The following is a 12744-nucleotide window of genomic DNA, read 5'->3' on the forward strand; positions in this document are numbered from 1 at the left end:
GTCATCCGCATGTGCCTATGGCACCACGCCTTGTATAGTGCTTCTTCGCGTTTAAACAGCAAAACGTCGGGCAACTCTTCGTCATGTACTGTTTAAAAAGCAATCAGCCGTGTTCTATCGGGTTTAAAAACACGAGTCGTAGCCGAGAGTGTTTTTACACCCGATAAAAAACGTGCTGCGAGTTTTTTGAACGGCTTCATAAACATTCCCCCAAAAAGCCTGTTTCTCGGGAGTCCGAACAGAGATCCAAATTATGAGAGGAGAACATAACCATATAAAAAAAACAAGCTATGCCTTTTTGTATTCTTTATATAAAGAATGTTAATGAGGAGTGTTTTATTGGGTTTAAAGCTCATGCACGTGACATTTTGTCGATGATCTGATTGGCTGTTTCGCTTATGAATTATTAATGTCGTTTTAAAAGCATTGGAATTCTCATGAGCAATTGCCAGATGTCTGAAGATAAGAGCCAAGAAATGAACTGCAGTAAAACAAGTTTCTTTGATTTTTGGCAATTTCTTCTTTTTATTCTTGCTGTTCGCCGTAAACATGTCGCTATATCTCTGATTTTACTCAGGAACGAATAAACTGGAATAGAAGGCGCTTGCAACTGTGAGGGACACTGTGAGGTGAGAAAATGAAAAATTTATCCTCACAGCTCGTTGATCTTTTGTAGGGAAAGGCAAAGAAAACTATTAAAACGTAAAAGGCTTGTGTAGAGCCTGAAAATGAATCCTTTTTGTTCATCAAATATGCAAATTTTCTCATATTTCTTTGTAAATCAGTTAATTTTCTACATATGGTGAAGTTTTCTGGGAAAAAAAGGAAGTACAAAGGAACAAACTGAAGTAGGACACCTTCTGTTTTCCCTAGAGTTAAACAAACATTTTCCCTTCCGGTTCTGTAAATGGACTAATTAAATTACAACTCTTGATGAACATATAAACTAAGAAAAGAGTTTATTTTATTTACATTGCTTGCAAAATGTGGAAATAAATATTAACTGCGGTCATGTATGCTAATATGTTTACTTTTCTCCTAACATCAATTCTCGAGGCGACGTGCCATATTCCAAAGTATTGCCTGGCTACTTTTTAGAATATTGTGGATTAAGTGTATAAAGCATAAGCATAAATCCAAATCTGATTCAACCTTGGTGCTTTTAGAATAAAGAGCAGGATGGACTTGGTATGGCTTTGAACGCTAAACAGAAGGTGCTAAGTATTGTTCTTAATTAGTACTGTTTGTTACGTGGTAGGTAAACCTTATTTAACGTCGGACGTTCCTTTACCCTCTAGAGGGTATTCTCCCGGGAAGCCGATGGACCGCTCATTTTATCCCCCATCTTTCCATCAGTGCTCCGTTTTTAAGGTTAAAGCTACCTGAAGCTACACAGAATGGAAAGACGTCGAAGCAAGGATATGAGGTCGCTAGGGATCGAACTCGGCGCGGGACCTCTCGCATAGAAGGCAGCGCACTAACCTATTGTGCAATCCTAACTCCTACGTTTTACGAGGTCACGTGGTTCTAACGCCGGTTTTTATCTGTGGATGAAATCCTAAAGTGTGACTATTCAAGTGAAAGCCATTGAGCAGTACTTTCCTTTGATTTTGTTTATTAGGCTGTACAAATTGGTTCCGCCTTTTGAGTCAGTGGATGAAATCCTGAAGTGTGACCATTCAAATGAAAGCTGCAGTACTGAGCAGTACTAGTTTTTGACTCGCGATGAGCAGTACTAGTTTTTGACTCGGGATGAAATTAAAAGGAAAGCATTCAAAAGAGATCTTATCAACTTAAGGAGCAAGGATGGCACAGTCGGTTAGTGCGCGGCCTTGGTACAAGAGGTCCTGAGTTCGATTCCCGGATCTCGCATCCTTGTTTCGACTCCTTTCCTTTCCGTGTAGCTAAGTAGCTTTAAATACCCGTAAAACGGAGCACTGATGGCGAGGGGGGAGTAAAATGAGCGCACCGTCGACCTCAGGTTTGTCAGTGATTAAAAGTTACTGTTACGAGTTATCGACGTTAAATAAGGTCTACTTTACTTTACTTTACTTTACTTTACTTAATACGAGTAGATCGTTGTTGACTAATCTACGTGTGGGAGAGATCATTAAGTCCAAAATGAAAATTATCCTTTTCAGTTGTTTTCGTTATAATGTAAAACTGAGATCATTTTCAGTTTCACTCAACATTGTGACTGTAAACATTATTTGGAAAGGCTATATTACATAGTATCAATCTAAGCTTCTCTATTCGTTGTAGGAGAACGGTCCGGTCTGCCGTTAAAATTTTCTTCAAATTTTGCAGACTTTGTAAGGGATTCGATTTGCGTGGATCCTAATGACTCACTAGTTTTACTTCCATGTACAATGCGCGAATTGTCTTTTTCATTTTCTCTGTTCCTTGCAGTTGGAGATCTGTCATCTGTCGCTTTTGGGATGTCTGTTGTTGATTTTGCTTTGGAATTCTCCGATTTTTTCCTTTTTGCTTCCTGATCCTCGCGTTTTTGCTTTCTCCATTTCGCTCTTCGATTCTTGAACCAAACCTGTATGAGACAAAAAACCCGATACTTACATGCTTCTCCAAATCTCATTGGAAGCAAAAGTCTGCTCCGGCAATTAGTCCAAGTTTTTGACCTTATTGAATTAATCAGTAACTACACGGGTTACTGACTTGTCATCTTTTTGTCAATACACCTTGGAAGGGATGAATTTTTATCTCCGAGGTATCAGTGGATTGATTGCCTTTCCAGGACATGGCAACTGGAATAATTTGACAAAATAAGATAACAAATGGGGTAATCATCACAGATAAAGATTTAACTTTTTTTTACTAGTAACCAAGAACGGCATTAAAAAAACAATTGCACATGGATCTATAAATCTCCATATGAAAAATATTGTTTTTCTTTAATTGAAAAGTCAACCATTGACAAAATATATAACGACGAGAGACAGATATGTGAAGAAATGCAAGTACTGAATTTGGTGCACGCTGTTTTTAATAAGCTTGTTCTCCCCAACCTACAATGCCACTCGTGTCTGGGAATACAGACAATAAAGTCACAAAGTCTTGCCCAATCTTTTCTCTGCTCTGCGAGTGAAGATAGAAAGCTGCATTAATATTAACATAGATATAAGGCTAGCACTGAAACACATTTTATTGTTTAAAACAGCCGGGTAGCAAATGCTTGTAGTTAACGGGGCACTTCAAGTTGAATGTCAGAATTGGCTCTGCATCTAATCTCCTTCATTTCTAAACATAACGCGTGAGATACAAGGGACTGATACAACATGACAGAACCAGGTCAACGTTGTGGAACTACTAGCTGAAAAAAAACCTCCGCATTACACTTGCAAAGAACAAACAATGAGGAATTAACCTTTGAGCAAGTCACAAACTGAAAGACACACCGCACATTATCAGAGAAAAACTGAGGGCGCTTTCCATTTGACAGAACTGATAGGCCAGAAAAGCGCCCTGAGAAATCTGTAACTTCTCAGAAAAACGATTTGCACAACTATTTGAGTTTGTTTGGAAACAATTTACTAGTGCTAGGCTTGTTCTATGTAAGTATCATGGAAGTCGGACTTGCCCTAGGTGAAGAAATCATTCAACTAGTAGCACGCTTTAATGCGCACTCAATCAAACTGAAATGGCCCTTAACCATTGTATGCAGTCAGCATCCATGTATGAAGAGTTAAAATGGGAATCACTCGATCGTGTCGAAATACTAGCATCCTTATAGAACTGGCGACAAGAGAGGAAAATTTTTCTTACATTGAAAACAAATTTTCCGCCGTCTTCTCCCTAGGTTAATCGAACGACAAAGCCGGAAGACAAAGTCACTTCACGATATTAAAGAAGAGTCTTGACAATAAAATATGTCGCCTTTTCGAAACACACGAGTGTAAACTGGTTGAATTATGAACCACAGTTTATTTTATGTTGTCCCCGGCAACAAACCGAGCCGATTCCAACAGTTGACGCCACGCAGTGGGTGGATAATTAATGTGGTGTGAACTTAAGATTCCATCACATGGTATGCAAGACTGATCATCGAAAAACTCAGTCTTCCTGTTAAAAAACGATCTGAGTATTTTCGGAAAGAATAATATATGGCTTTGTTGCTATCATTACTGTCTATCCATATTCGTTAGACTATGCTCCAGTGAAGAAACCACGCAGGGGCTTCCGTGTCATTACTCCACCAGAAAACGACGACTCTCGATTACATTTTACTCACTTTTTATCGTTTTGCAGTAAAAACAATACAGGAGACGTTTGTAAATACTATGAGAGTTTTAATTGTAAAGGTAAAAAGAAACTTTTGATGATATAATATTTAACAAACGATAAATTATATATTACTCTTCGAATCCCTTTCACCATGCAAATAGAACAATTCTTCGCTTGTAAACTACTTAATCGTAAAAGCCCGCTCCACACAAAAAGATGGATCTTTTTTAAGTGATGTTTTCATTTGTTACGAATTTGCATGACTGTGTTGAATTCATTGAAAAGCAAGTCAATAATACGCAATCATTTTTGTAGTCTGAGTAACAGACACAGCCACCGACAGAAGCTACACGAGTTTCGCTATCGCTTGAATTTCATGACGAGAAGAACAATAGGGGCCGACAACGCGTTCAAGCTTCCCTCAAAGATCCATAAAGCTGTCTTAGGACTTGTTTTCCCCCCAAAAAAGGCAGTTGCGTTGTACTGAGAAAAGACGTACGCGAGTTGTTAAAGACGTTTTTACAAAAAGTGTCGAAAAAGGGACATTGAACCGTCCTCAAAGAAAACGAGATGCTGGGTCGCTGCTTCTTTGAGAGCACTTTTTCGAAATGTTTGAAGGAATTGTTCCACTCTCTTCTCTAAAACCTCCTTTTTATTTATTTTTACTCACGACCCAGTACATACCTTTGGCAAAAAAGACGCTTTAGGATCAAGTGTAAAAGTTATCTGAATGATATTCCAAGTGAAGAGAAGGAATTTTATAACGTACTTTGATGGTGAAAGTCGCCAAATGAGGAAGACTCTTCCCTGCTAAGCTTGATTTATTCACAAATAAAGCAATCGCTAATGCTTCCTTTTTTGTAACAAACTAGTTTGTTGTCGACTTTGAAGTGTCAAGAGCAAAGCACGACTTAGTTGATTTAATTAAAGATTTAGTAGCCGGGGTTTATAAGGCGCGAGAATTCACACATTTTCAAGACTTGAGGTCGCCATTGGTGAAAATCGCTTTGTCACAACACGGAGATGGCCAGTGTCTTAACATCAAACTTCAAAGGTGTACCTTTTTTATCCTTTGCCTTCGAAAAAAAGTTCGCGGATAGTATTTTATGATGTTAATAAATTGCAAAGCTGACGAAAACGACTCGTCGAGAAATGGGTGCCTGCTTGCTCCATTTGGACAGTGCATAATGGCACGTCAGATTGGCGTCGAAAAGACCGTTCTCTCAAAATCAATTGTACTGGTTGTTAAGAGAGAAATTGCAGGTATTATTAAACTCGACACAATCACAGAGGGCTTAACATGTGAGTCAAGGACACTTGGTGAACAGTTAACAAAATGGAAAGGCAAGTACCTGATCTAAGATGTCTCATCTGGACTCGGCAAAGTTGCTGTTGTTTTCGATTTGTGCGAAACGACGCCTTCACAAATCCATGAATCCGGCTGTCTTACTGGAAACACGCCTTAGTCTTCAAAGATCATTTCAGTCGTTCAAGAGGACAACAACAACACTTCCATGTTATGGAATATGGCATACTCTACGATCGAAGACCAGTTACACAAAGCGGGTGTGTTGCCCGAACCCAAAGAGTGAACACCCATGTCAATCAAAAGTTTGGACGTGCCTTGATCTTAGTGGCGTTGGAGTGTAATCATTAATCTTTAAAGTTTGACAGCAATATGCTATCGTATTTACCCCACAATTACTAAGATGAAACTGCGGCGTCCTTAGTGAGGTCAGCCATGGCATATAGTAAGGTGAGACGGTGTTTGTGTTTCAAAATCTACATGCATCAGTCGTCCTCTTTATAGACAAATTGTGCGCAAAAACACTTGTGCTGGAGGGGCACTTTTGTTTGGAGAGAGAGAGAGAGAACTGTGGCAAAAGTATGCGAATAATTCACCAATATTTTTCGTCAGCTAATATTTTGAAACAAATGCAGATTAGTTGTATTTCATATAACTTGACGTTCAAGAATTACCTGGTCTTAGGCATAGTTTTGGTTTCCTCCGATAAAGGAGGTGTATTGACCGCGTTGCCTTTACAACCCGTTTTCCGCGATCAGTGCCCAGCGACATTAAACACGTCAATTGACGAGTGGAATCGTTTGTGTACTAATAAAAAACTGTTTGCTTTCTCTCTTTGAGAATTGTTAGTGGAAAATTAAGCAAAGACCGTAGACGAAAATAATAGATGTGGTTTGAGTAGGTTGAGGTCGTTTGAAGTAACCGAGAGCTTTAATATGTCGTTCACAGTTCATAAATTAACTCACCTCGACGCGTTCTTCTTTTAAGGCCACTTTAATAGCAAGCTCTTCTCTTAAAATCACGTCGGGGTAGTGTGTTTTCTGAAAGGTTCCTTCAAGAAGGTCAAGCTGTTCCTCTGTAAATATTGTACGGTGTCGCCGTTTGCGTTTTGGCTGCGAACGAAGAAGATCACCAAAGCGCGGAAACCCTGAAAAATAATTACGCTCAAACATGAAAATAAGCTAAAATAAGAACGAAGACGAAGAGCCGTCCGGTCTGATAATCTTCACTGATGTGGATTTCTCGCAAGAATGGTAACCATCTGTTAGATGTGCATCGCGGTAAAATGTTGAAACCTTAACTGATCGCTATTAGTTTAAGTGTATCTAAAATGGAAAGAATTAAAGTGTTAGTGGGAATCAGAGAGCAACAAATCGTTTAAGTCCTTGATTCGTTGTAATGATCTTAAAATGATACCACGTGAAGAGGAGGAGGGAAAATTTCGGCCTAATCTGCAACAGAGCCGTGTAATCGGCACACGTATAACAGATGAGGCGCATAGCGTAACGAGAGATGAGACTGAAACCCATCTGCCTGTTGAGATGCAACAAAATCATTTGAAGAAAGAAAAGTACTGTACCGATGAAACCCGGTGCCGTAGTGGTGATTATTGGACACGGGTGTGGAATCGTAAACGGTATGCATCGTTGATGGGTTGGCCGCGAAAGAATGCTCTCAATGGTGAAGGAAGATCTGAAAGCGGCCATAATCCTTTTGACCCGAATTATTTACAACCGAAGATCGATAAACGTTGGACACTTAAATCGCAGCTCGCTCAATAAAACAGCCGGAAGCTAAAGGTGAGGAGAATGCCTTCAGGGCCGTCACTGATACACACTAACTGACCAATTGACTCAATAAGCGTAGCGCTTTGTATCCAAAAGGGATTTACGAATTACTTACAGTGTTAATTCGTTACGTCATAAGAGGCGTTTGTCAACGACGACGAGCCAGTTAACCGACCGGGGACAACTCATCTGGAATCGACCAATGGGAACCCTGATTGATAATCGAGTTTTGATTAAAATAACACAGGGATTCGAGTCAATCAGTCCCGAAGGTGATACTTTTACTGACAGTGCAACGTCTTTACTAATTGCTCTGAAGATAATTCGCAAATCGTTCAGTCATCGCTAATTTGATTGGCAGTGCCAGAGCTTTCAGCCCCTCCTCGGCGATTTTGGAGGTTTGTAATGCACGAACCCGGGCACTTGTTATTTTAGCTGTTTAAGAGGTCTGTCTTGCTGTATGATCAACTAAAAGTCTAGCCGCAAACTTAACCTCATTTTGAACTCTTTTGTTTTCGATAAACAGCCTCTTAAAACATAAGGACTTTGGAGTGACATTGGAAATGTACGTGTGGCAAAAATTTTCGGCAGTATTTAGCCTCGTGTTAGGGTTACATACCCCATATCTACTGCCCCACGGGTCCATACGGCTTGTTACCTTATGTTTTCAACTTATTTTAATTGAACAGTCCCGTGTTTGGTATTAATATCAAACAATCCTTCCACATAATCGTGAAGTTTAAGTGTTGTTGTTAAGTCCTTTTACATTGGTTTTAGCGCAAAATTAAAAGATTTCAAGAGCGTGATGTCAAAGGCTTTGATGTTTTGACACCTTGGTTGATTTTTTTGTAATCCTTTGGCGGTAAAACTTCAATAATCTGCAAACTAGGAGCGGGAATAGAATTGGCGTGTAATTGCTTAATTATCTTTCTAATTGCATTTGTCGTAATTCTGTCTCCGGCCCTTAAACCTTTTTTAGAAATTCCACATCCTCAATATAGACCTTTTTTGCCTGCTTCCTTACATATAAATGTTCCAATTGAGAAACGCATGAAAACTTCAATTAAGGAAATAAAACGGCAAATTAAATTACCGTTGAAACGTTTACATTTTGTTGTCAGAGATTCAGAGGATTTGATTAAATTCGTTTTGTTATGTTGTCCTTCAACGTGGGAGAACCTGTATGCGCTATTTTGGTTTAATAACGTTCTTTGTGTTTCCAATTTCTTCAATCTTGAAGGGGGTATTTTTGCAAGGAGCTGTTTGCCTGGGGATTAACAAGCATTTATTCTTGGATTTCGTTAGTTTGGCTGGCTTCCTAATCTTTGTTCCTTTGTTTTATTAACACCACACTAGAAGGCTGTCGGTATACTTACTGACTTGTCGTTCATATATCAGAAAACCATAATCTGCCTCTATAATAAAATCATTTTTGTCTCATGGTTTTTTAATATAATCACAGCTGTTTATTGAACAACACACACACGAACCGTCATTTACACAGTTATTTTTGAACAACACAACACACGAATCATGTCCAAACCTGAACAATACCGAATGATAAGTTTCTTGTCGCTAAACGTAGCGCTAAATACCTCTCATATAACAAATGCCCGGTGTCTATACATCCAAAAGGAGTTCAAACTGTGTTCCGAGTTTTGGTATATTTCTGTTCTGTGGCCGAGTACAAGGTCGCCACATTAGGGTAGATAGTAAGTCTGTCCTTCCCTCATTATTTTCCAGTTTACTACGAGAATGTATCTAAGGGTACTAAACTTTGGCTAATTTCTGTTCCCTGGAGCGTGATGATGCACTCGAAATCTAAGCCGCATCAGTTGTCATGCAGAGAATTCTAACCTCGAAGCGTGTTACTTTCGCATCATTATTTCGATGAACGCTTATTCAATTCTTTATTTTTAATACTGAAACCTCAGTACTTAAACGTGCCTAGGAAGGAGCATGCAATGCTTTAGATGTAAGTTTGAGGCGAAAATTGAAAAAATTGGAAAATTTGTATGAAGTTTTTAGATATCCTACTAACACAAAAGCTTAGCTGAAAATTCCGCAAAGAAAACAATGACCAGAGAAGAATTATGCTCAAAAAATAATCCGTTTTTTAGGAAGATAATTAAGTAAGGACGTCTTAATTGTAAATGAGAAATAGTGCAATTCAAAGAACAGATACTTGGAGTTAAGTTTTTTAACACTGTACCAAAACTGTCGCCAGCGATGAAAAAAATAGAGAGATAAAAGAGTCGGTTTGCATGCTGCGGTTAACACCTTTCTTTGCAATTGAAGTATGTTCTAAATTGGTGGCAAGTGGCTGCGAGCCCGAAGGTATTTACACCACTACGTGGCTCGTTTATTTGTCGAAAAAAATAAACTTACGATGTTTCTTTGTTCTCGAGGACACAAGTTAACTGTAAATGTAATCGAGACCCCTCCATTTTAACGAAGAAGTGTCTTTGTTACAGATGTCTCAAACACCATTGAATTGTGCTTATTGAAAGGGAAGGAAGCCTCATTTTCCGGCCTATGTACAATGTACAATTTTATACAATGAAATATTGACAAAAGAGGTATAAATACGTACACTTTCGGGTGCATTATTCACTTCCGTTGGCACAGACGCAAGTCCTTAGCTTCGCAAATTTATCGCATTTACACCAGAAAAATCTTCCCAACAATAGTCAGTCTATTGCATATCGACGTTATCTGTAGTTACAAATATTCTTCATCGTTTGAGACGAGATAAGGAGTTCCTCTTTTGATATTCGAGATGCTATTTCCGTGCCCAAACAGTTCAGGACTGAAGGTTTGAAGGTCGCTTCGAAGCGATTCCATTTGAGCATGCGTATTCTTAGTTTTCCAATTTTAATGGACCTTTTCATGATCGAAAAACCTTCTGTATTGCCACATTTGATAGCTTATTAAACGGTTATAATGTTGATAAGTGAAATTATAAATCAAGGCGGCTTATTGTCAGTTCGAGACTCCAATCGACGTTAAGACTGGCACATCGATATCATGTGTAAAATTTTTGTTGCAGTCATGTACAGTTTCTCCTCTTGAACATCTCACTCAAGTATCATAACTTAATTTCAGATTCACTTTGTGTGGTCACGCCCTACAGTTACAATGCTTATTCAATTCATCAAGGGCTAAAGCCGGCAACACATTTCTTTCGATACAAGCTCTTAAGAGAGTGATACTTGCATTCGAGCTTTACTCAAGTCAAGTTACACAACTTTTTTCACTCGACTTGATAACCTTTGGTCTTTGTAGGAAACATCGCTCACTGGAATTTTGGAATTATTGTACCCGCGCTTCTAAATATTTTTCTTAAATGATGTCAAATTGCATGTGATAAAGAGAGCTCGATCAAATAAATCTTTGAAAGTTTGAATTACTAGTTACATAAGGTGCATTAAGCTGACCTCGCTATACGGCAACAATATGGAGATAACCAAGTAGCTCTCGACCGAGTGTAATCAATATTGACCCCATAAATGTGCAATAACTGCCGTGGACTAATCGTATCATAACAAGATGGGAGGGCAGTAACAGGTTATCGGCAACCTGTGAGGTTGACAAACGTGTTCTCACTGGTAAGTTAGTACCTGCATGATAAAAAAATATTTGAAATGAATGTTTGAAATGTTTGTAAACGGCTAGTTTCTCTATTCACGGGAAGAAGAAGTTTTCCGGAGTAGTATCTATGAGTAAAGTTGTAGAAAATACCGTGAGATGTAGTGGTTAAGGTTAGGGCCGGAAAACACGTCACTTTCGCTTGCAGTCGTTGGGGAAAAAGTGACCGTGGTTAAGTCTCCTACTATATCACTTCCTTCCAAGAATAATATAAATGTAGGAATGTTCATTGTATTTAAATTACCCAGTGGAAATACTGCACTTAACTGATCTTTTAGCTGTTTGATCAGTCCGAGCGGTAGTCTTATTGATAGTCCACTGATCACGAACTTCTTAGTTCGACGTTGAGTAAAGGTGATCCTTCATGGTTTTTGTTATTCCTACTTGATCATTGAAATGAAAATAATTTCCACGTTTTTGGCTCAACTTGTACAAGCGCACGCGCATAAGTTAGGCCGGATGGGATGACAGAATAGAAACTGAATCATCTCTATTTTACCTTCAAAATTTATCGATTTTTTTCAAACTTATCATCTAGGTCAGGAAAGTTATACTAAAGCAAATAGTTAATTAATTTTGGTTTGTTTGTTTTTTGTTTGTTTTGATCGACTCGATGGAATGTGGAAACGATTAACAATATAGTCGTGACTAGAATGGATAAGGTGCATATAAAGTATCAAACGATTTTACTAAAGTTTAACCAAGTTTTTAAAAATATGGTGTCACCAGGACAATTTATGAAAGCTAACCATTTCGAGACAGTGCTTAACCTTAATCACAAGAGATCAGTGCCAAACCCAGCAGTTGTTCTCTGCCTAAACAGAGTGTTGTTTATCTGTCAAAACCAGGTTTGCGCTAGCAGTTTGCTAATAGGTGTCAAAATCTATAAGTTTCCATGGTATTTATTGCTGATTAGCGCTAACCCAGCCTACGTGGCAGGCGTTAAAAGGGGAGGGAGAAGGAGGGAAACCGGGAGGGATCTAAGGAGGGAACTGGGGAAAGGGGAAATGATTTCTTGTGAACTAACAGCACTTTGCATACAATTTAGTGCATTGCTGCAGCTTAACTGTACAGGAGCGGATGAGGGAAAAATCCCGCTACATTCCGGAGATGTTCAGCCCACACAACGCCAAATGAATCTTGTCTCTGCGATGTAAAAGGTTCGCACAAGTTTTCGGCGCCGAATGCTACTTTGACTCTGCAGACATTGTTGGAGTACGACCAGGTCATGAACTCTTTTCTTTTTAACGATAAGCGGTTTTGATTGGATATTTTTTGACAGCCAGGCGTTTTGAAGATGTCTGTAATTTGCATATTAATAATAAAAATTACAACTACAATTACAATTTCCTCCAATTTGCATTTTATTTAGGGGGCAGGAATGAAAAAAACAATGGCGTTGCTGCGGGCGCTTCTTCCTTTCTCTTTCCCCTCGCTTCGCGCGCGCTTTCCCTTTCCCTACCCTTTTCTAGTGCCTGCCAACGCGCATGCCACGCAAATGTCACGAAGTGTCTCACCTTATATGGACGCGATTACCGTTTAGGACTGATGAAGAACTCTTCTTAGTAACCACTCCTGCATGATAGAGTGCACACAAAATTGACCATCTAAGAAGTACTTCATGTATGGAAATGTTTTGGGTTTTTCGTCATCTCCTTCAGAAAATGACGTCACCAAGATGGAGGGTTGTCCGCGATCTTTGATGCTAAATGTCGACCTAAAAGAAACTTTTCCCACAGAATTTACACCCGCACTGAAATCGGT

General features: G+C 39.0%; 2 protein-coding genes across 3 annotated transcripts in view; one reads left to right on the forward strand and one right to left on the reverse strand.

Moving 5' to 3' along the window:
• Positions 1–945: 945 nt before the first annotated feature.
• On the reverse strand, positions 946–7409 carry LOC138049010 (homeobox protein goosecoid-like). 2 transcript variants are annotated; one of them, XM_068895121.1, is made up of 3 exons: positions 7125–7409; positions 6511–6692; positions 946–2545 (listed from the first exon to the last, which is right to left on the reverse strand). In XM_068895121.1, the coding sequence occupies exons 1-3, from the start codon at positions 7249–7251 to the stop codon at positions 2240–2242; spliced, it is 615 nt and encodes a 204-aa protein (XP_068751222.1). In that variant the 5' UTR covers positions 7252–7409; the 3' UTR covers positions 946–2239. The 2 variants fall into 2 exon arrangements, 1 of the variants encoding a protein (XP_068751222.1); XR_011132278.1 differs by lacking the exons at positions 6511–6692; positions 7125–7409 and adding an exon at positions 5592–6304 and having other exon boundaries at positions 2411–2545.
• A 5188-nt stretch (positions 7410–12597) lies between these two features.
• LOC138049008 (uncharacterized) overlaps positions 12598–12744 on the forward strand; it is a 46480-nt gene continuing 46333 nt past the window's right edge. Inside the window, exon 1 of the mRNA XM_068895119.1 lies at positions 12598–12742. Coding sequence (XP_068751220.1) covers positions 12602–12742 — 141 coding nt within the window. The 5' untranslated portion in view covers positions 12598–12601. The remainder of the gene's footprint in view (positions 12743–12744) is intronic.

The sequence above is a fragment of the Montipora capricornis genome, chromosome 5 (assembly GCF_036669925.1).
Source record: "Montipora capricornis isolate CH-2021 chromosome 5, ASM3666992v2, whole genome shotgun sequence".
In the NCBI taxonomy this organism is placed as follows: Eukaryota; Metazoa; Cnidaria; class Anthozoa; order Scleractinia; family Acroporidae; genus Montipora; species Montipora capricornis.

Coding starts and splice junctions, on each gene's coding strand:
- LOC138049010 (XM_068895121.1), bottom strand. CDS start 7,251: ATGGCCGCTTTCAGATCTTCCTTCACCATTGAGAGCATTCTTTCGCGG. Junction 6,693..7,124: donor TACGGCACCGGGTTTCATCG/GTACAGTACTTT, acceptor ATTATTTTTCAG/GGTTTCCGCGCTTTGGTGAT. Junction 2,546..6,510: donor TAAAAGAAGAACGCGTCGAG/GTGAGTTAATTT, acceptor TGTCTCATACAG/GTTTGGTTCAAGAATCGAAG.